The sequence below is a fragment of the Curcuma longa genome, chromosome 2 (genome assembly GCF_044706935.1).
Source record: "Curcuma longa cultivar G26 ecotype Majalengka, Jawa Barat chromosome 2, ITB_CL_G26_1.1, whole genome shotgun sequence".
Classification (NCBI taxonomy): domain Eukaryota; kingdom Viridiplantae; phylum Streptophyta; class Magnoliopsida; order Zingiberales; family Zingiberaceae; genus Curcuma; species Curcuma longa.
In genome coordinates this window covers 4557128-4580889 of record NC_133862.1, presented here as the reverse complement: position 1 = coordinate 4580889, position 23762 = coordinate 4557128, and the positions used below count along the sequence as shown (strand labels likewise).

General features: G+C 37.0%; 4 protein-coding genes across 5 annotated transcripts; 1 reads left to right on the top strand and 3 right to left on the bottom strand.

The window, feature by feature from the left end:
• Positions 1 to 2986: 2986 nt before the first annotated feature.
• Positions 2987 to 5736, bottom strand: LOC141820661 (nuclear intron maturase 2, mitochondrial). Its single transcript, XM_074708022.1, has one exon. It carries the CDS (start codon positions 5734 to 5736, stop codon positions 3517 to 3519), a length of 2220 nt encoding a protein of 739 aa, XP_074564123.1. The 3' UTR covers positions 2987 to 3516.
• Positions 5737 to 7640: 1904 nt separating this feature from the next.
• LOC141822244 (expansin-B18-like) lies at positions 7641 to 10422 on the bottom strand. Of its 2 annotated transcripts, XM_074709688.1 has the most exons (4): positions 10413 to 10422; positions 9150 to 9197; positions 8769 to 9075; positions 7641 to 7965 (listed from the first exon to the last, which is right to left on the bottom strand). In XM_074709688.1, exons 3-4 carry the CDS (start codon positions 9023 to 9025, stop codon positions 7641 to 7643), a joined length of 582 nt encoding a protein of 193 aa, XP_074565789.1. In that variant the 5' UTR covers positions 9026 to 9075; positions 9150 to 9197; positions 10413 to 10422. The 2 variants fall into 2 exon arrangements, with proteins under 2 accessions (XP_074565789.1, XP_074565788.1); XM_074709687.1 differs by lacking the exon at positions 10413 to 10422 and having other exon boundaries at positions 9150 to 9228.
• Positions 10423 to 15674: 5252 nt separating this feature from the next.
• LOC141821738 (uncharacterized) lies at positions 15675 to 23310 on the top strand. The gene is made up of 2 exons (XM_074709089.1): positions 15675 to 15791; positions 22064 to 23310. Exon 2 carries the CDS (start codon positions 22145 to 22147, stop codon positions 23123 to 23125), a length of 981 nt encoding a protein of 326 aa, XP_074565190.1. The 5' UTR covers positions 15675 to 15791; positions 22064 to 22144; the 3' UTR covers positions 23126 to 23310.
• On the bottom strand, positions 16538 to 19529 carry LOC141821447 (uncharacterized). Its single transcript, XM_074708878.1, has 3 exons — positions 19267 to 19529; positions 19101 to 19170; positions 16538 to 19051 (listed from the first exon to the last, which is right to left on the bottom strand). Exons 1-3 carry the CDS (start codon positions 19527 to 19529, stop codon positions 16538 to 16540), a joined length of 2847 nt encoding a protein of 948 aa, XP_074564979.1.
• Positions 23311 to 23762: the final 452 nt, after the last annotated feature.

Below are 23762 nucleotides of genomic sequence, written 5' to 3'. Positions count from 1 at the left end.
AATATGGATAAGATCACTCATATGTGTCAAAAACAAATATGGACATAACATTTAATGGAGAGAAAGATATCGCAAGAACCTTGAATTCCATATTTCTCTTCAAAAAAATCACCAAGCCCTTCTCCACTAGCAGCTTCAACTATGGAGATTTTGAGCGCAAGAAAACTACAAGAAATCCTATTCAGTGAAGTTGTCTCAACCTCATTAGACTTTTGGATACTGCATTATATACAGTTGAACTGATACAGAAAATACTTCATTGCTAGACAAATTCTTATGCTGCCAAATTTTAGAAATGCAAAAGAAACAAGAAGCTACGTTTAGACATTTGGACCTCTGCTAGTTCCACAGCTGAAAAGAGATAAAGAGGTAAAGAGGTAAGACAGTAGAGCAAGAATTAGAGATGAATATTGACATTTGAGCTCTGGCCTCAAGTTGTTTTAGGTCTAAAAAAGAATTCTTCAAGGGAAAACAGAGTAAAAGAAAGTGGTTTATGACAATCACTGAACCAGTGTGTAATAAATAAGAGAGTGTATGCTCTTAACCCACCAACAGCAGCAAATATAGTGTAGTTGCTCTTTTGTTAACACTAGGCAAAAGGAAGAACTTCCACTAAGCTAAAACATCAACAGGATGAGCAACCATGAACTTCTTTTTCCTAACCGTGGTGTTAACTCTTTTTCATCATCTAAAACACAGAGAGCTATAACAAGCATATAATAGCATTAGGCAAAATGGCATCGAGTGCCTGCAAATTATTGTGGCCACATGAATCATATACTTGTGTTTCTCACCTTTTGGCTTCTTGCCTTAATCAACCACATACAACTAATGAGAAGAGACTATAAGAACTTATCAATTATTTCTTTTCTAACTAAATATTTCTCAAAGGTATCATCAAATTGACTTGTAAAATAGGAAAGGGCAAAGAGATTGGGCAAACAAATATACATATTAGACCAATCGATTGGGAAACATACAATCAAAAAGCTTCAAAATAATGTATTTTGACCAGACAGAAAAAAAAACAAGGTAATTCAAAAGTTCCATTTATTGTAATTTGGGCATCTCAGCTCTCCACCTTCATGAACTGTCAACTATGTGGTTAAGCACAGAAAAGAGAAAGGCAAGCTTTAGGTAGCCACATTTGACTTCTAAGAACTAGCACTCCATGTATTAGTCAGCAAAGTAGATATTGATCAACTCAGATTTGTCAAAAATTATTCATATCATGTAAAATTGATATTCAGGCTTGATGCATTAAACACTGCAAATAAAAGCATACACTAAGGTATCATTAACACACCAGAGCATAGAAATACATAAAACACCTTTATTTGGACATGTAAAATATTTAACCTACAAAATAGACATTGTTTTAAGAAAATGATCTTTACCTAACTTAGCCGAACCCCACCTAATGGGATAAGGCTTGATTGTTGTTATTGTTGTTGATCTTTACCTAACTTGCACAGTTAAAAACCAATAGAAAATCACTAAGTTATGAGTATGAAAGCCAACAAAATTAATCTAATTAGCATATTAAATACTAAAAAATCAGTTACCTAAATGCTTCTTACCTTATAGAATGACAGAACCAATAATATTCAGTGTGTAAGTGGTGCATCGAATCAATTTACGAGCCATATTGTAAAGCTCCTTTATTTATCTTATTTGTTAATGATATTGTGCTAATTGACAAAAGTGCAATAGATTAAATTCGAAATTAATTCCTTAGAAAAACTTTAGCAACTAAAGATTTTATGTTAAGCATAATTAAACCTGGACATATAAAATGTAGTTTCAATAATAAGAAGAAAAGGTCAGGGAATAGTGAAAATGTACAGACATAAATGTAATAGCCTTCAATATCTTAGATTTGTTATTCAATGAAAAGGTGATATTGTTGAAAATATCATTAACATAATAGGAAGTTGTGATGCTTTAAATGGAGAAAGCTTCTAAACTGCTATGTGGACATCATATCCCTATAAGCTAAAGAACATTCTATAAGAATTAGTACAACAAGCCACATGGATTAGAGTGTCTCATATTAGAAAACAACAGATAAAAAAATAGTAAGTAGCAAAGCTAGAACACTAAGATGGATGTGTAATGTTACTAAGATAATATAAAATAAAATTCTATACTAGAGAAATTATGTGCATCTCAAATAAATTAAATGAGAAAAAAGAATTAAGACAATATCAACGTGTGCAAATTTTTTTTCTTTTACTTATAAAAGTTAGATTGAATTAAGTTGAATGAGTGACAGATACAGGAAGACAATAAAAATTGATTTTAGAGTGAATATTATTTGTAGAGTTCAAAGAGAAGGATAAGATTCATAAAGCTAGCAATGAATATTTAGGACTAACACGACTTAATGTGATGATGAGTGGGGAAGTGAATGGAGCAGCACAATACTGGAAAAAAAGGGTGTTTCATTATGGAAACTCTTCACCGTTTGCTCTTAAGAAATTCCCTTGAATTCCATGCATTACATAAGGCATTCTTCAGCACAACTTTCACTGATAGATATTAGATAGACATCTTCCACAACATCATTTTGAACAGAGTTTGTTCACTAATACACTCCATCTTACTATTTCTGGTAATCGTGTGCCTGACATGATTCAACATAGTTCAACTTTCTTGATTTAAATTTCACGTGATGCTTAGCAGAAATTCCACACTTCCAGTAGCCCTTATTGGAGCAATGACACCAAGCAAATTTTACTTTCAATAAACTAACTACAAAATCATGGATCCTTTGTTTCCACGGCAATATCAATGTGGCTCTAATGATTAAATTAACCTTTATCATTTCATCCATATGAGCCAGGATTTTTTTGAAAAGTTAAAAACAAAAACCATAGATAAATATCTATGTTGCTAGAAAGAATTGGAGATTTGAGTATATTTCCATATAGTGTGTAAATGCTTCATCTATATATAACACCAAAGGCAACTAACTAAACCACCATACAAAGCAATGATACTTGTTTATGTTCTTGCCAATCAATTATGAATAAATTAATCGAACTTACATAATTTGGAGTCCAAATGTGAAACAGCACAGAACATCACTAATTGAACCACACACCTTTTGGTCAAACTTTTTTTTTTTCTGAGCATGCATTTTCTAGAAAGACCCATTTGGGTGTATAAATTCAAACTCAAACTAGGATGCTGGAAGCAAGGTTAAGATCCCATATGCAACTATCTTCTAATTTTCACATGGTTTTTCCCAAGCAACTGGCATAAGGTATCTGCTATTTTTTTTAGCAACCTTCTAAATTGTATTTGTAAAGAAGGAACCCAAATATACACCATAATCTGATTATACAGAGAACTGGTTCCAAATTACTTCCACTTGATATGTGTTAATCACTTTAAAATGTGAAGCAGCTCTCATGGTGGCCTGTAATTTGTCCATTTTTATCTGATGCGAGATCCACATTTTGCTCTCTCAGCCAACAACCAAGTTACCTTTCATCTGTGATTTCTTACGTATCAAATTTGTGCAGCCTGAAGAGATTCTTCTCTCTCTTCCTCAAAAGCCGTCTGATCCTTCATTTCAGTACAAGTAGATCCCAGCAATTCTTCTTTGGCTCTCTGGGTATCACCCTCCCCCAAGGGAGGCAACATAACAGCATTCCTTTTATAGTTCCAGACCAGCAGAGAAACAAAATCTTGAGGCGTAGAAAGCCCCTCCTCCCTAAGGCAAGATCGTTGATCCTCTAGAGTTTTGGGATCCAGAAGCCTAATGTATTCCAGCAAAACCTTCTCATGCTCTGGCCTCCACCCAGCAGGAAATGGAGTATAATCTGCATCGGGAACCAAAGACATCCGAGTGTACTGAAGACCATCAATTGAATCCAGGAGACCCATTCTCAACAGGTTCAGATACTCAGGGGACTGGCCCTTCTTATCCTTCAAAGGGCGAGCTAGATTCCTTGATGCAATCTTGTAGACCTTTGCTCTAGACCGCAGTTTGTACTTGGCAGCATAGAGCTTGGCTAATGACCCCCTTATGATATAGGAACAAAAGTTCACAACCTTCTTGCGGTTATCTGCATAACGATACCACTCTGCCATAGTTTGCAAGAATTTATTCATCTGTGCATTTGTGTGTGCTTGTGTTGCATGAAACATTTTGAAACAAGGTTGCGGATCAGGATCCCTGTCTCCTTTTAAGAAGTTCAGCTTCCTGAATTGTTTGATGCATTGTCTCAAACTTGCTGTGACTGACAGAAGTGTTCCAACACCTTTTTCACTGATGATCTTCCCCCCAGTTGCTGTGTACCTAAGTGTAGGATATACTACTCGCCTGCAGAGTACATGATCCAGAAACATAATACCCTTGGTGATGTGCTCAATCGGGAGATTCTCATTATCAAGCTTGAGCTGGTATCTCTGGTCACAAAACTCAATCAGCTGTTTCCTTAGCACTGCAGCATCTGCTCGAGGACCCCTAACTCCAACCAAAAAATGACCAGCATAGCGAATATAGTCCATTTTTCTGGTCTTGTCAGGCCCGCTAGTGGGAACAAACTCTGGCCATGATGTGTTCCCGTGCTCAGGATCATCCCCAGTCCATATAACATCAGACTTTGAGGGTTGGTAGAACTCCTTAATCTTCTCCTCCATCCATCTGTCAAGCTCATCTAGATACACATTGGCAAGCAATGAGCTTAAGACTCCACAATGCCCCCAATTTGGCTTCTTTTCAGCCTCCACGGGAGCAAAACCAAAGAAACTTTCTAGCCAGTACGGATCAGGCTTGGGCTCGTCCTCGGCCAATACCCTCTTTTTCTGATGCTTTCTACTCTTTTTCTTCTTCTTAGCAATCTCCTCATCGGTGGGGCGACCAATTATCACTGGGGCTGTTAGCGCTGATTTAATCAAGTCCACGACTTTTTTATCCCTAACATCCCGGATCAACGCATTGATGATCAATGCAGGCTTCACTCCATCAAGAATGGTGCTGAGGTCACCTTTGATGTACCATAGATAACCGGCAAAGCTTCTTCTGATCGTCCGGATAGCAGTGTGAGCATCCCGTCCAGGGCGAAAGGCAAAAGATTTCTGGGAGAAGCGACCTTCGTAGATAGGTTCAAGGATCATGATAAGGACTTCCTGGACAACACGGTCCTGGAAAGGCGTAGGCTGCGTAGAGGTGAGGAGGGCACGGAGCTTGCGCTTGGATAAGGTGGATGGATCAGTGGTGTCACGGGGCGAACGGAGAAGGAGATCAATGCGGGCACCCCAGCGGAAGCGGCCGTCGAGGACGGCATTGCGGAGGGCGAGAAGAGAATGGAGAGCGGAGCTAGAGACCGAAGACTTGGGAAGGTACGAACCGGTCTCGTCAGCATAGGCCTTTTGGTAGGCGAGAACCCAGACCTCAAGGCGGCGTAGAATAGGGGTGAGGCTGGTAGCAGTGGCGGAGGGGTCGCGGAAGCTGTCGACCCAGAGGGCGGAGCAGATGGAGATGGGATCATCACGTAGGAGGGAGGCAGGGTCTTCGGAGACCGTGGAGAGAGAGTCCCACTGATTGCGGCTGCGATGGCCAGGTAGAAGGGAGGGATGCACCGGCGGAGGCGGGGTCGGAGGAGCGGGATAGGCAGGAATCCGGCTAAAGGAATCCGGACGGCGAGGAAACCGGGAAAACGAGTCGGCGGCGGAGGAAAGTAAACGGCGGTGGAGACGGAGGAGAGAGAGGCAACAGTTCATGGGAGGAGAGGGAAGTAGGCCGGAACCCTAGCAAATGGACTCGGTTCGGTGCCTCGTTTTGTTGCAGGGTTTTGACATTTATCTCTCATTTAAAATACTTTATTTAGGGGAAATTAAAATGATAATTAAATTTTATTTATCTTGGCTTTATTTAACAATAAGATCTAAATTTAAAATTGAAAAAAAAAAAAACTCGAGTATTTTCTCAGGGCAACCATCCACTCAACTTTAAAAAATACCCTCGATGAATATTAAATTTCATATTTAGCATAGCTATTTTCTTAAAATATGTGATCATATTATAATACGCTTATTTTAGACGCCTAAAATAATAAATAGTATTTTTTTTTATTTTTTTATTTTTTAATACTATAATCAACCTTTTAAATGTTAAAAAGAAAATTTTAAATGACTTAATGGTAAATACAAAATTTTTATTTTAAATTTTTTTATTTAATATTATAATCTAATAAATTTTTAAAAAAAATCTTAAATGGTTTAATCGTAATAAAAAAATAAAAAATAATAAATATATATATAATAATATTATTTACTATTCAGGCTCTCAAAAATTTTTTGGAATGTCACACATAGTCACATATTTTTAAAATGTACAGGATATTATATATATATATATTATTTAAATCAAACTGAGGATAAAAAAATTAGATTGTGAAATAAAATTATTACCTTACAGTTAAATTGTGACCAAACGGTAATTCGACTAGGTTATCGTAAATTTACAGTCAAGTGATCAAGGTGGCAGTCAAATGAATGAATGGAATGTTTGTGAATAAATTTATTTATGTTCATTTAATAATAAAAAATATATATAATAAATAAATTTAAATATCAATAAATTTAATTATTTAATTAATTTATATAAAATATAATTATAACAATTATTTTTAAAATTTTTATTTAAACATATAAAAATATAAAAATTTTATAAAATTTTATAATTTAAGATTATTATTAATATATTAAAATAAAAATATTATAAATTTTATGTATTAAATAAATATTAATAAATAAGTAATAAATTCTTGTTGCGACGTACCCGACTCGGGCAGAGTGGTTCTCCTTCTTCATTGGGCAAACACGTTGGGCCGAGTCACAACTACTAACGCTAACCTACGTCCTCTCGTCGACGCACACCATCAACTACATCAGCTGGAGCCTGGAGGTGACGTTTTGACTCATCTTTGCTCTAGGATGGCCATGCGAGTGGTCTTGGTGTGCTTCGTGGAGATGACAATCTTCAAGGCAGCGAACATGAAGGTGGTGTTGGACAATATTTCATAATTTATCAAAAATTATTGCTAGAGTTACAAGAGAATTTACTAAATTTAAATTTTATAAAAATTAAATTCAATTTTATATGTCGAGATAGCTTGAGTGGACTTCTAGAGTCCGAGTGAGATGTCGCTGAACGAAGTCGAGTACTCTCGAGTACCACAAGATTTGAGCGGAGATCATGATGGATGACTATTTTTCAAGATACAACAGCAGACTACCACCAAAGTACAGGACGATCACGATAAACTGAATTTATACCTGAACGCTATTATGTAGAACTATTGAACAAGAGCTCCATCCTTCACTATTCAATGTCTAAGGCGACTGTCACTGACCATTATTGTCCGAGAGGTTATGGAATATGGATTCGCCAAACATTCGACCGATTAATGATATATATTAAGAGAAAAATTATTAAAAATATGAGCATAGCCAAATAAAGAAAGTTATTTTAGATTTGATTTTTCCCCCCAAATCTGTTACAGCAAAGCAAAGATCGACCACATAAATGGACTTACCGAGAAGGAACAAACTCACAATCACTCAATTAATTAATTTTCAATTCCTTCGCACTTTTATTTTTCAATAATAAATAAAATTAAATTCTAGTAGTTGACCGAGGAAGTATAAGTGGTCCCCGGCTTCCAACCGGCGGGAATGACGTTGTCGGCGACAAGAACCTTCTTCGACTGCCCTGACGTCAGCTGGAACGAGAACGGCGCCTGCAACGCCCGCCCGGCGTCGAGCTTCCACAGCGCTCCCCAAGACCATTGCATCGGAGTCCACGTCGCCGACCCTCCCTCCTTCACCGCCACCGCCGCCAGGTCGCCGTCACCCCCCACGTTCTCGATGACGACGGCGAGGTAGTCGGCGTTCGACCCGGCGTCCACCTTGAAGGCCACCTTGAAGCCCGAGTAGCTGCACGGTACTCTGCAAACATAACCGCCAACAAAATTAATAAAGGACACTCCGGTACACGAAGTTACCATCAATACATATCATGAACAAGAATCGAGTAGCTAGCTCCCGTGGGGGCAAAGGTTCAAATTCTGACGAAGCCAAGCAATACCCTCCATCATGACAACTGTAATTTTTTGATTTACCTCCTCACAGATGATCGTGAGGCCGACCATGTGGGCCGCTGCTAAGGTGGTGGATTCCACCTTTATGCAGAAGAGTAGCTCCCATGGACAACAAAATCCACAAGGTGAGGGTTCAATTCCCGTTGGACGCACAAAGTAACTAAATCCATAAAGTGAGGGTTTGATTTCCATTGAACACACCAAGGGCGAAGCCACCTTGTAGGGTACCCGAGCTATAGCCCGGGGGCCGACAACATTAAAGAAGAAATTTTTTTGGATTTATAGGTAAAAGAAAGGAAAAAATTGATCAAGGAACAAAGAGCCTAGCCCGAGTATTACGTCGGAATCAACCCATAGTTCGAAATCAGCCCAGGTGATTAGCCCGGGTAAATCACCTGGTAAATCATCCGGGCTGATTCCGCCATTTTTAATATTATATTAAAATGATTTTCATTAAATTAAAATATTTTACCTAAATATAATATTTTTGATAAATTGAAACTAAAAATAACTTATTTTAATGTCATATTGACTATTTCATAATTGAATATTTTCCAATAAAAAATATGATAAAAAATCGACCAATTAATAAATCCTCTCAAATAATTTTCTATGGATTAAAAAAACACTTTAATTAATTAATTAATTAACCTTGTGTATTCGACTGCCAATTTTCCGGCGGTCCGCAGCTGGTCAGCTTGGCCAGGTTTCGCCATGGCGCCGAAGGCGGTGCCGCTGAGATCGAAATGGACGGACTCAGCCTGGCAGGGCCCGCCGGGGCACTCGTCGGTGACCACGACGGTCACCGGGCTGCCGGAGCAGGCGGCGTTGGAGTTGCACTGGACCTGGTAGCACGCGCCGCACCCTTTGCCACCGTTGAACAGCGAAGGGCCGCCCGCCGTTATCATGGACGACAGCGGAGCTTTAGCGACGCCGTCCGTGTATCCACACGCGCCGCCTGATCAAAACGATCGACATCTCCATAAACTGTATTTCTACGACGACATAAAGTACAGATCGATGCTAAATTACCAGTGCTTCCAGCGCCGCCGGGGGGGCCGTACCAGGTGGCGCCGGCCGGCGACAAGGCCGCCGCCGGGGCAGACGCGTTCAAGAGGAGGAACGCGAGCAGTGGAATCACAATCTGCTGCTTCAAGATGGCCATCGCTGCAGCCAAATCGTATTGAAAGAGGAGGAGCGTAATTAATTGATGATTAGGCTGCTAATTATATTGAAAGATGCAATTAGCGTTATTGTGCTTTATATAGAGTAATGAGAAATTTATTTATTAGGATTTTGTGGTATTTACTTGACAAATCATTAATGTAATCTTATGCATGACATAATTAAAATTTTCATAGACGTTGAGCATTAATTAGTTTAGTAGATATAAATGGCAAAATACAGCACATGATCGCAAAGAATTTCAATTGTATGCAAAGTTTTAATTTAGGGTGTAATATATCCTTATTAAACGTAGAATACTTTAGAAAGTGTATTAGTTAGGAATAATTACTCTTGGTATTAAAAAATTATTATTTCTTTATATTTATTAAGTGTTAATTTTATATATGATTTGTTATTTGGGGCACATTTTCATAATTACCAAAATTATAAATCATTATATATATTAAGGCTTACTGAATTAATAAATAAAAATAAATAAATATTTTTTTGGTATACAGAGAAATATGTACCTAATTAATTAAAATAATATAATATAAATTATAGATCTTAAGCAAGCTATTATTGTTCTTATTTGAAATCGCGATTAGACGAATCAACATGGAGTAAATGTTGAGGTGAAAATGTGGAAGGCGGTGATGATGGAGACAACGCTTGGGGTGTCTACAACATTTAATAAGATATTAGAATGGATGCCGAGGGGAGCATAATCAAAGGATGTTGGGCGTTGGGCTGGCCGCTGCAACTTCGATTTACCCTGGTGGATGATGGGAAATTTTCGTGGGACCGAATCGATCACCCCAGAGATAGTCAATGGGACTAACTAGGATTTATCATTTTTTTTAGAATGGATGCCGAAGTAATTCGGCGTAGTCTCTTCGGCACTCAAGTTAGCTTAATATCAAGGCTAAAGCAACTAGGAGAAAAAGAAGAAAACAGAAAGAGAGAGAGTCTCACTCTAGAGTTTACATAATTTTCAATAGAGCCCCTCCACATTATATGCTATATTCCTTTCATCATTATCTAGAGTTTACATAATTGTCAATAGAGCATCTCCACATTATATGCTATATTCCTTTCATCATTATCATATGAGCTAATTAAGGGATTAGATCCAACCGCCATTAGAGATCTCTTTGTTAATACTCCAATGAAATTTTGATGTGTGGTCAAATAAGTCTGAAATTAGGTTATTGTTATGTTTGATGTGTATGTCTAAGTGCACAAGGATTTATGAGAACATATATAATCCAAATGACAAATTTTGACAGAAGACACAAGCGAGTGAGAATGATGGCATAGGAACGGAGCCAACGGGCTCGATACATCTGAGGTACGAGAAACTATGAAAAAGTACTCTAGTGGAGCGAGAAGGACGCACAGGAGCAAATCGGCCGGAAGAGCTCGGTGCATCTGAAAGACTAGCTAAGCTAGGAAGAAAAATTCTACAAGGTCACCAAAATAGAACGGAGAAGGAAAATGATCACCACTAGGTTGACTATTTCAGGCGCTTGGAATGTGTTCCAGGTGCCCAGCCAGGATCTCGGGAGCCCCAACTCCAGGCGCCCGGATCCATTCCAGGCGCCCATATACCCATTCTAGGTTAGTGCGAGTCATTACTAAGATAGATTAAGATGAAGTTCACGTCAGTAAAATCTAGGTGCCTAAATCATTTTTAGGTGCCTGGATTGCAAGAAGTCATCTAGAGTCGTTAGTGGACCATTACAGAGTTGATTTAGTTCGACGAATCCACTCTGCAATGTTTTCTATGTTATATTTTTGTTTTAATTAGTGTGTGTCCTTGCTAAAACATTAGCAAGAGAAAATGTTGACTTTTATTGTAGGTTGCTATTCACTCCTCTCTTCTAGCGATCTAGGAATTGCTGCCATTGTACCAACACTCTCCATTCATCAAATGCCACACGTTTGATAGAGGAAATCTAGAAGACAAGATCTAACAACCACATAACCACTTTACCATTCATATGGTGCCACGTGTTCAGAAATATTCGTAATTGTTTGTTCGATCTGAGGGTGGATGAAGAAATAAGGTCATTGTTGAGTGGCCTTGAGGATAGATGAAGTCGGTGCCTGAGACTGAGTTGGAGATGAGGTTGGTGGTTGAGATCGAGCTGTCTTGCTCGAGTTGCTAAGGCCGAGCTGTCTGAGACAGTAATGATGTAGAGATTTGAAGGCAAGACAGTGATATCTTGGCTGATCATAGTTGAGCAGGTTCGACTAGACCCAAGTTGGAGAGGTTAGGGGGCCGAGATGGAGGACAATCGAGTAGGCAAGTGCTAGAGCCAACGGAGTTTGGTCAACCTGAATCGGACATCCAACTTTGTTTGACCTTTGACTCATTGACTTGATCTCCAATTTAACCCTGCCAAATATAGGTTTCCCTGCCCACCATATCAGCTATATTTTTAATAAGGATATATTACACCCAAATTAAAACTTTGCATACAACTGAAATTTAAATTATACTAAACATTTTAATTACCATAATTGAAAACTGAAGTTGAACTACGTGTATTCAAGTGAATGGTGGATGTAGATTAAATATGCAAAAAAATATTAATATATATTTTAAGCTCTAATTATTGATATAATATCTACTTAATAATACTTAATGCATGATATATTGAAATTGAACATAACAGCCCTTAGGACATAGTTGAATTAGTTATGAGACGGAATAGAGTTGCAGAAGAGGACAAAGGTTTGAATCTCGACGAAACCGAGACAATACCCTCCTTTGTCATAGTCAATTGCAACTTCTCAATTTACCTCCTCACGTATAGTTGTGGGATCGACCGTATAAGATCGCTGGGTAGCGAATTTCACCTTTTTTGCAGAAAAGAAATATAATTGAACATAATAGAGTATTGGTATGGATATGCCTCGTGATAAGTTTGATCAAATTATTTTGATATAATTAACAAAGGATTTAAGTTAATTATCAAGTAGATTGCTAGTTTATATATAATATGTGACTCATCCGCGATAAAATATTAGAGGCACCCGAAAGGATTCTTAGCACCCGAAACATAAATATTGATATTTTTATTATTTTTATTTTTTTTTACTTATGATTAAGTGATTTAAGATTTTACTTCTAGAATTTAGGAGTTGAGTTATAATATTAAGCATAAAAAAGTTTAAAATAAAAAAATTTAATTGTTCACGGGGTGTGCCAGATTATTATCCCACACTTGTTATCTGACACACTTCATAAGCATCTAAAATTTTTTAATTCATTTTAAAAATTTTTTATGCTTAATATTATAACTTAACTCAGCCTAAATTCTGAAAGAAAAATCTTAAATGACTTAACCGTAAGTAAAAAAATATTAAATAAATAAATAAAAAATAATATAAAATGTCACTATTCATGTTTCAAACGTTTGGAATCCTTCAGGACATTTCGAATATTCTGTCACGGACGAGTTACGAATATATATATATATATATATATATATATATATATATATATATATATATATATATATATATAAGGTTTTGATACTTTGCATGCCTTAAAATTCGTGACTTGTGCGTGATACCAGATTTGGGACGCTCGAAAAATTAATTTATTTTTATTTATAATTAAGTTATTTAAGATTTTTTTTTTTTAGGATTTAAGAGTTATAGTATTAAGCATAAAAAAAAATTTAAAATGAAAAAAAAAATAGTTGTTCATGGAACGTGTCGGATTGTTATTTCGTACTAGGATTATACGGAAACACGCGCATGTAAATTTCACGTATAATCCGCGGTTGGCCTGTTTGAAGCTTTTACGTATAATCCAAGTACGTAAGAATGTAGGATTGTACGCGCATGTAAATTTCACGTATAATCCGCGGTCGGCCTGTTTGAAGCTTTTACGTATTATCCAAGTACGTAGGAATGTAGGATTGTACGGAGACACGCGCATGTCAATTGCACGTATAATCCGCGGTCGGCCTGTACATGTGATCTCGTAAGAGACAGAGCGGCGATAAAAGCGGCGGCTGCAGACCGTTGAAATCTCATGGGAATGCCCCATCGTACGGCTGGGATTTCCTGATGTAGGCAATTGGTCATTGCCCCTGCGGGGTTTATGGGTCTTTGGCCTTGCACCGCAGACATTATTTCTGAAATACGCTCTTCTTTATACGAAGTCAACGTTGACTTTGTACTTATGTTGATGCCTTTCTGTATTCATGTGACGCGTGCATGTTTGTCAGAGGATATTAATGTGAGGTTTGGTAATGAGAGAAAAGTATTGGCTTCCATAAAAAAATTAATTAATTAAAGATAAAAAATATATCTTATTTTTATTATCTGTCTGTTATCGCGAGGTGCAGGACACGTCTACGTGGTCATATCATCATTACCTTAGAGCATTCACGATTATGTTATAACGCCTTCCACCTCATTAAAATGCACAGGATCTACTGCCACATACTCATTATAACATCATACCTATTTCATTCACATTTCTATTAACGTTAATACTTATTATTTATGGGTCCCACCATCCACTCATTTTTTATAATTTTTTAATAAAAATAAAAATTAACTGTTAAAAAATAGTCGTTAAAAAATTAATCGTTTTATTTAATTTTTAATTTTATAATTTTTAATTTTTTAATAAAAATTAAAACTAATCATTAATAGTCGTTAAAACTAACCGTTTATTAAATACATTTAAATAAATAAAAAATAAAAAAGAGAAAAAACATGTGGGGTGGGCCAGACTGGCCCACCCCGCAGTCATTTAACGCGTTCAAAGAATTGAACGCGTTAAACGACATTAACGCCCCACAGCATGTGGGGCGTTATAATGGGGCATCTGAACGCACGTTGCAGATGCCCTTAGTCATGCTTGGTCGAACCCCTCCTAGCTAAGTTACCGTGCTAATTCGAGCGAGCTGTAAAACCAGTCAAAACTACCGAGCTAATTTGAGTTGTCGAGTTGGACCGAACAGTTGTTTCACTCCAGACCAAGTCACTAGTTCGAGTCTACCAATCTGATTGAGTTCTTTTAGTCGAACTCAAACCATAAGTAAACATGGACTACTATCATTACTTTTCTTTGATCTCTTGTTTACTTCTATAGAGTTGTCAAATGAGTCAATCCATGATAAAATTATCCAACTCATTATGATGGAGCAAGACCGACAATCCTATCAAATTGATAGGTTGCAAAATTTTCAATCTAATCTAACTCAAGTCGGATTGCGGAGTTAGGCGGATTAACCCACGAGTCTATAAAAAAATATAGAAAATATTAAAAATTTTAAATTTTGATTATAGTTTAAACGAATTAATTAAGTTAAATTTTTTTAAATTTAAATTGTAATTTAGACGAGTCAAACCTATTAATTCATTAAATTTTTTATTTTAATTTTAAATTTTAAAATTAAAATGGATTAATAAAATTATAATCCAACCTCCTTAAATTGTTTGATAGGATAGATCATGGACCCAATTCAAATTAAGTACTCTACTTTTTCATGATCTTTATATATATCTTGTTTTTTCGCACTTATAAATATTTAAGTACATGCTCCACTCAAGTTTTTTAATCTCTCTCTCTTCATTTTTACTATGTACGATCCATAATAATTTAGATATAAGAGGGATTTTATCGGAATAATTCTCAATGAATTTTTTAATGCATCTTAATCTCATCGGTATCTCAAAAAGATTCATCATCTTCTTAAAAAAAAGATAGAATTTGTCATCTTAATAGCCCCATACAATCGGTCTCACGACCGCATCATTGATCTTCAGTGTGGTTGTAGATTTTTATCACATCATTATCATAAATATGTATTTATTTTGAAAAGGTATTTAAGTAATATTACATTGTATAACACTGTGTTAGCCCTAGCTTTAACCAAAATTATTACCTACTATAAACTTTTTTTAATTAAACTATTTATATTATAATATACTAATTAAAAGGATTACACAGTTGGTAAAAATTATATGTTGTAATAATTTTTAAAACTGTTACAACAATTTTGTATATATTTATTTTATATTTCAACAAAAAAATTAATTATTTATATGCTAACTAGATATATAGATGTATGTTAAATTACAATTGTATATAAATTAAAGTTCCTATTTTGTTTTCAAAATGTATTAAATCGTCGAATAGACTTCCATTAGACGACTATTAATTCTTTTAAAATTGTTTGTTAAATTTTTAATTTTTATTATTTATTAATTCCCATTTTCTTGTTATTAAATAAATTATTTATCAATGCATCACACGAATATTTAACCGTCTGGTAATTTTTAACTCTTTAAAGCATTTACAACTGGAAATTTAATAAAAAAAAGTTTTTTTTTCTTCGGTTCTATTTCCCCAATGGAAAAATATCTTCGTCGTCGTCCGCTCGTTGAGTTCTCGCTCAAATCTTCAAGCTCCGAGGCTACGAAGGGGGGCGAAGAATCGCCAGTCGAGATCGCTTCGACGCCGAAGGAGTTCAGGTGAATTTCCTTTCCGTTGATCCTGGCGATTACAATTAGTTAGCTTTTCCCCGCAGTACCAAACCATGGCGACTAGGTTTGTTTCTTTTGTTAACGTTTTGGCTATTGGCCTGATCGACGCTGCTAGGGATCGTAGTTCTGTCGTGGTTGAAGAATTTTTTTCGCCGACGGATGGCTGCTGTTGTTGGCCTCTTAATCCCTGGAAAGAGTTTCATGTAAATCGTCTTGAGGATCTCGAAAAAGATTTGGAAGTTTCTGTTCGATTCTTTGCTGATTAATCTTATCATACATAGAAAATTAAACTAGATGCTAGGTTGCTGCTTAAAGCTTAATAATCGCAAGTATCACTTTTCTTTATCCAACAAGAGTTCAGGAATAGTAGGAACGTTGTACTGTCAGAGAAGACCATATTATCAGTTAGTTATGGCGTTTTTGATACTATCGCATTAGTCTTATTCATAAGAATGACCTGTTGGATTATACGTTGCTTCTATTTCATGGTTTCCTTTTATCCTTGATAGGAACGGTTTCTAAGATTTCTGTTTGAACACCAAATTTCAACAGTGTCAACGATGAGCATTGTACCTCTGATTTAGATTTTCATTTTGAGTGTTTGGGCTTAAACTTCAGAATGTTTGGTGATCCTGGGGGCAGTGGCGGAGCGTGACCAAATTTAGGGACTGGGCTGCCAGTCAAACAAAAACAAAATACAGTCGAATATCAAGTTCAAATACAAAATACGAGTTTTACAAATCGGCTCTTCGAGATTTCATATTTTTAAAACAAGTAATAATGTCATCATAGCTGAATTTCCTTGCAATCTCCTTCTCAACATTCACCAACAAAGCATTCCTCAAAAAATCATCTTCAATCTTGTTCCGTAATCTTGTTTTTACAATCTTCAAAGCCGAGAAGACACGCTCAGCACTTGCAGTAGATACTGGCAATGTAATGAGTAGATGAAGTAATCTATAAATCAAAGTATAAGCAACATGTCTTCCAGTTTTCACCAAACTATGAGACAATTCAGTTATTGTCTCCACTTGCCTCAAATGATCATCATCTGAAATATCAATAAGAAAATGCTCCAACTGATTCTCTAATGCCGCTATCTCTAGAGCAGTGAAATCGTCTGGATAATACTTCTGAACACATTGACATACCTTGGAAATGTCAACAGGATAGGACTCACATGTAGGTAGAAGCATGAGCATCAATGTTAACAAATCCATCACCTTATCATTGAACTTGAGATCTATTTCCTGCACTTGTGTATCAATAGTAACTAAAAAGATCTCAACTCGATAAAAATGCTCATTAGTAAACTGATCAGCCTGATGACGTTGACGCCCTCCACGCAAAATATGAATATCATTCATATTTGGAACATCGACACCATGATTGCCACAAAATGTTATCACTTCATTAAAAAATTTATCCCATCCTTCATCTCTCATTCTCTGAAGTCTTTGCCTAGTTGACTTCACAAGGCGCACAGCATTAACTAGATCTTGCTGCTTTTTTTGTAAAGCTTCACATAGCAAATCAGTAATTGTCAAGACTTCTTTCATCAACCATAAGATAAATACAAACTCAAATGAATATAGATAGCCATGAGCTGTATCACCATCAATACGAAGTCGATAACCTGAAGAAGAATCACTAACAATATTTCCGAGAACTGAACTTACAGAATCAAACATTTCCAAAATGCTACGAATTGAAGCCAAGTGAGAACTCCACCTTGTATCTCCTGCACGATGCAATGTAGTAATTTGATTTTTTCCAGGACCTGAATCAAGCTCACCGAGAGAAAACAGATTATTCAAATTCCTAACTTGAGAATCATGGAGTTCCTCATGTCGTTTAGAAGATGAGTCAACTGTATTAATGATAAAACCTAATTGATCAAAAAACTTTCCAACTGGAATAACATGAGTCGAAGCTGCAACTAGAGCAAGTTGTAGACGATGAGCATAACAGTGTATATAATATGCATAAGGATTTTCCCTAAGTATAAGAGCTTGCAATCCATTCAATCTCCCCTTCATATTACTTCCACCATCGTAACCTTGCCCACGGATATTCTCTACTCTTAAAGAATGCTTAGAAAAAACTTCAAGCAAATGGGTTTTCAAAGTTTCTGCTTTTGCATCTGCAACATGAATCAAATCAAAGAATCTTTCTTGTAATTCTCCATTCACATCAACAAAACGCAAAACCAAAGCCATCTGCTCACGCTTTGCAACATCACAAGTCTCATCAAGAATAACACAAAATTTTGAATCTCCTACTTCATCACGAATGTGCTTTTGTATTAATGATCCATAGATACTAAGAATCTCTTTTTGAATATCCGGAGAAATATATTTACAAACTGTTGGAGCATTCTGTAAAACAACTTTATCAATCTCAGGATTAAAGTCCGCTAGCAACTTAATCATTTCAAGGAAGTTACCTCGGTTACTTGATTCACTGCTTTCATCATTCCCTCGAAATGCACAACCTTGTAATGCTAGCCACCTTGTAGTTGCAATTGACACTTTCAGCCGTAACTGATTGTTCTTCTTTTCTTCTTGACTATGTTTATGAAAAACACTTTCAACATGTCCTGCTTGATTCATCAAAGAATAATATGATCTCTGAGCATTATTATGATGTGAAGAAGGCTCGGATCCTACATGGTTTAGAAATGCACACTGCTTCCCATTATTCACTCTTTTCCATCCAGAGAAACCTGCAAATATGAATACATCAGAAGCACCTTTCCCCTTATTTTTCTCAGCAAATAGATAGCAAATGAAACAATATGCACAACCGGTTGTCACCGAATACTCCAACCACAAAGGAAATTTCTTAAACCAAGCATATTGAAAACGTCTGAATTGATGTCCATCAAAAACTGGCTTATATTGATTTTTTTCCAACTTCGGCTGCATTGGTCCTAACATAATGTATGCTCTTCGAACTTCATCTCTTTGACTAACCGGATACTCCCATATTTGCGGCCTTAAACTAGGATCTCTTTCTAATTTCTCTACACCATCATAAAATACTGCTTCTACTCGGGGTCGGACTCTTTCTTCCATCTCAGAATCCTCTGCCTCTCTATTACCATCGCCGATTCCACTTCCAGGAGTGATTTCATTATCATCAAATGAGGGAATTGAAGAACTCCCAATCCCATGTCCATTTGCATCTTCTGTGGTATTTGTAGAACTAAAATAAGACAATAGACTTCGAGTTCTCTTCTTTTTTCCCTGAAAATTCATACTAAAAAATCAAAATGGTAATCAACAGATAACATACAAGAATCGGAACAGCATAGCATGGCTTTGAATTTGAACTGAACTGAACCCAGAAGAATTCATATTCATACCTTATAATTGGCATCGGAACTCATTTCACTGAAATTGAAAACTGAAATTGAAAACTCGAGATGCAGCAGTCGGGCCGTCGGCAATCGCAAGAGCACTTCGGAACGCCCAGAAATTGCAGAGCACTGCTCTGCAATTGACGCCCAGAAATTTGACGCAGCCGTGCTGCCTGCTGGTGTGGTGAGAAGAGAACTGAGAGTGGTGGCTTCAGGCTTGGTGCTGCAGTCGGCACTCCGCGCGCAAGGCCAAGGATGGGGGGTCTGGAAGCAGATTTCTCAATGGGCTTAGGCTTAGAGAGGTCAGAGACTAGGGCTTCAATTTTTTTTTGAAGATGGACTGGGCTACAGCCCAGTCCAGCCATAACGACGCTCCGTCGTTGCCTGGGGGCATGACATCAGTGCCACGCCAAAAAGACAAGTACAGTATTCGCCTAGTCATCCTCTATAAGGAGATTTCGGACTGGGAGGTCTCGGCTGTAGGGATCTCGGATGGGGTGTCTTCAACTATAGCCTCCAAGACTTGAGGATACCAGCCAACCTAGGGGTCTTGGCCTAGGGGTCTCGGCCATAGACTCATAGATCTTAGACCTCCTTAAGGATCTCGGCTTAAGGGATACTTAATCAGAAACCAAGCATCCCGGCCCCCTTAACTGGTTCATGGTCCATGCCTCAAACAAGCCCATCCTCGCTTCTGTTTTGAGCTGGCTCAACCCGGGCTACATATAAGAAAACTCCTGCCACACATCCCCGGAGAATACTTCTCCCTCAACGACAGGCTCGGGATAAGATTTTTTATGGATAAGGCGTAGGCCTAGGATCCGTTTTCAATGGCAGGGAGATCATATCCTCCTTTTGGATAAGATCCAGGGGCACTTTAAATAGAAAAGGCAAACATCCTAGTAAGGCATGAAATTCCTGGATTCATGGCCGCGGAATTTTATCCCTTGGTTCCTCAAATTTGAAGTAGTTGAACTTTTTGGCAACATCATTTGGAATTATTTACTATAGTTTGATGTCCATAAGGCATCTTGATTCTGAGTTTTCTATGGTCACATCTGAAGCTGAATACTATTAGATTCAATCCCAATCCTTCTTGGTTCATTTTCCACATTTGTTTTGGCACGAGCTAACCTATTGTGATCCTGAGCTGATTGTCTTTGGCATCAAAATAATTCTTGGCAGTCTTAAGTTATTTGCACTGATTCTGTTTTTTCTGATTCGATAGACATTGAACTGATCATCTTAAATCAGGGCAATTTAAGATATATTGAACTGCTATAGTGTCTTAAGCTATTTGTTCTGATTCTATAAAAATAATAGAGTATCTAAGCTTAGAAACAAAATTTTATGCAATTGAGAGCAATATATTTTGCTTAGACATTGAACTGATCCTTTGTTTACAAAATTGAATTTTATAAAACTGTCCTTAGGGCTACAATACTGAAACAGGAAGATCTTGTAAAAAGGAATCAACTCTATTAAAATTAAATGATCTATAAACAGTATGTACATAACATTTCTGTATGAAAAAATTGACTATTTAATTGTAATGTTAGAGTGTATTACATTTAATTCGTGGGAAGTTAATGCTAATCAGTATGCAACTAAAGATACCAGTAATATAGTCCCTAAGCAGACTGTTGGAAACAGTAAGAAGATATTATGCCATTGGTTTACCTGAAGCCATTTTTTAAAGGTTGATTTTAAAAAAAACATATATCTAAACGAACTGTAGCTTGTTAATTAGTATGTAACAAGTTGTAATCTCAAATGTATCTATCAATATAAGTGTTTTGTTTAGTAGCATAGTTCATCAAGAATTTTGAGATGGTGGCAAGAAACAGTGACTATTGAAGAAATGCTCGTTCTTATATCTTCTTTGTTTTTTTAATGCTCAGAAAAGAACCTAAAAGCAATCCATCTGATCACATATGTTCCAAAAAAGATGAAGCATAAGATTTAGTTACAAGAATGAACTTTTGTAGCATGCACTTAATTTGCCGAGATGTTGGTGGAACTACAAGAAGAGTGGTTTGGGATCTAATTTCTATTAAATTTAACCAAGTTATCTTGTTTATCACATCTGATTTTGTTTAATTACATTTCAACTTATCATACTTGATTGTTGAAAGTTTTTTTATTGTAAAGCACAGTTTAGTAACAAAATGCTTTTTTCAAGAGGTTTTCTTAAATGACTAGCTAGATATTTCATATAGATTGCATGCTTTCATCTTCCCTGCTCTTATTTTGTTCTTCATATAAGAATATGCATATAAATCTTCATCTGGCTAGATTAGATGATTGCACAGGACATCAAATATACCTTCTATAATTCATGAATAATTTTTTGTAACCAAGTCTAAACCACCCAATATGAATTCAAATACTCTGAGAATTCTTATAAAATTGCAATTTATAGTTTAGTTAAATTTAGGCAATTTGTAGGATAGTATTAATTGTGGTATAGTGTTCTGTTCCATATTTCCTACAAGGCAGGTATATCTTTCCATTGTACTTAGTATAGATTATAACTTATGCATTCCTAGTACCTGTGTACTGGTCTGACAATTCGTTGAAACTGGTTCCACAATTGCAAACTTGGTCGATCACTCTAAAAAGACTAAAAATGAGTACTGAATTGATATTAGTTCCAGTTTTTCGGGATAATCTTTCTAACACGATGTCAACTTTGCATGTTTATTTGGTTTCAGTTGCGTAATTTAAATATATGGGATGCGTGCTGTTTATTTGTATTTACTGCTAGACTTCTCCTCTGGCGTTACCATATCTTTATGTCTGAAAATAAGAGCAAAATTGAGGTGGCTCCTGCATATCTTTGTCTAACAAGAAACTTTTTGTGTCCTATGACTAATGAGTGGTTTATTTCAATTATCAGATGCTGTGATCCTGCAAAAATTAGTAGCCTGCAGACTAGGAAAAGAAAATCCTCCTCATTTTGAAAAGTCACCAAAGATAAATGGCCTCTTTGACTTGGTTTACAATAAGTACACCAAGGAAGGTGATTCCCAATAGTCAAGTTTTTAAGTGGAGATCATCCAAATTGCCAAGGCAAGTGCAGAAGCCAATCTTGCGCCGGAAACTGCGAAAAGGTCCGACTTTCTGCACTAGCAACTTGTTTCCATGGGAAGCTTCTCCTCCATATGCTACTACAGAGGATGGTGATGGAATCATCAAGGGAAGCAACATCGTCGAACCCATAGATGCAGACGACAAACTAGGCATTCCGATTTTTCACAGTGAAGAAGAAGCCATCATCGACATGAAAAGCCAGCCGTCTACGCTGCAGCAGCCTCTTAAATGGCCAATGTGGCTTTTGGGACCTTCTGTTCTTCTAGTCACAGGCATGGCGCCGACACTATGGTTACCTCTGTCCTCTGTGTTCCTGGGCCCCAATATAGCTGGTTTTCTCTCTTTAGTAGGGCTCGACTGTCTGTTTAACATGGGAGCAACCTTGTTTCTTCTCATGGCCGATGCTTGCGGACGACATCCTACAAGCAACCTCAAACAGGAGATCCAAGTGCCGGCTACATACAGGCTTTGGAAGCTAGCTTCGAGTCTGCTGGGCCTTCTAGTTCCTTTAACACTACTCTTTGCATCTCAGAGGGGCTCTCTCGAACCACAGGCCTCGTTCATCTCCTTTGCCGTGCTGCTCGGGCCGTACCTTCTGCTGCTTTCTGTGCAGATGCTGACGGAGATGCTTACATGGCATTGGAGGTCACCAGTGTGGATAGTGACACCCCTAGTTTACGAGGCTTACCGGGTGCTGCAGCTGATGAGAGGGCTCAAATTGGCCGGGGAGATCGGTTCCCCTGCGTGGGTGACGGGCAGCATCCGTGGGTTGGTGTCCTGGTGGGTGTTGATTCTTGGAGTTCAGCTCATGAGCGTTGCTTGGTTCGTAGGAGTTGCATCTCGGGTTCAGCAAAATGGTAGTGCTTGAATTGTTTCAGCTTTAACATTATAGTAAAAAATGTGCACAGTTCGTGTTATGTACACATAACAGATTCTGTTTCAAGCAGTTCCTGTTAGTTATTGGTTCTGTATTAGATTCAAGAAATAGATCTGATATACGTTTAGATATATCTGATACCAAGAAATAGATCTAATAAACTTTTTTTTCTTTAAGGTTTTCTTCGAATCGATGGAAATATTTAACTTTCTGGGAAATGCATGTGTCTATTAAGATAACATGGCTCAACTTTAATTTAATCTCAATGGCACAGAAGAGTGAGTGACCTTCAGACAGAAATCCTGTGAGACCTCCCATTTTAATTCCTCAAACTTATTCTGTTATGAAAAAGGAAGATATTCTAGACACACTTATTTGAGAATTACTTGTTCTACTTATTCTAAAGAAATAAATAATCATAAATATGCACTGCCTTACTTTTTTTAAACACTCGGGAATCAGATTTGTATGATACTGCTTCAGTTTCTGTTTCCTACTCCAGGACAGCCAATGCAAGCTCTGTTTCTACTTCATTTTGTTGCGTGGCTGTGTCGTATGGAATCGCTTCCTTAGAATCGGATTTAATTCAAATTAAATCTTGAATTATTTCTAATTACTTATAGTCCAC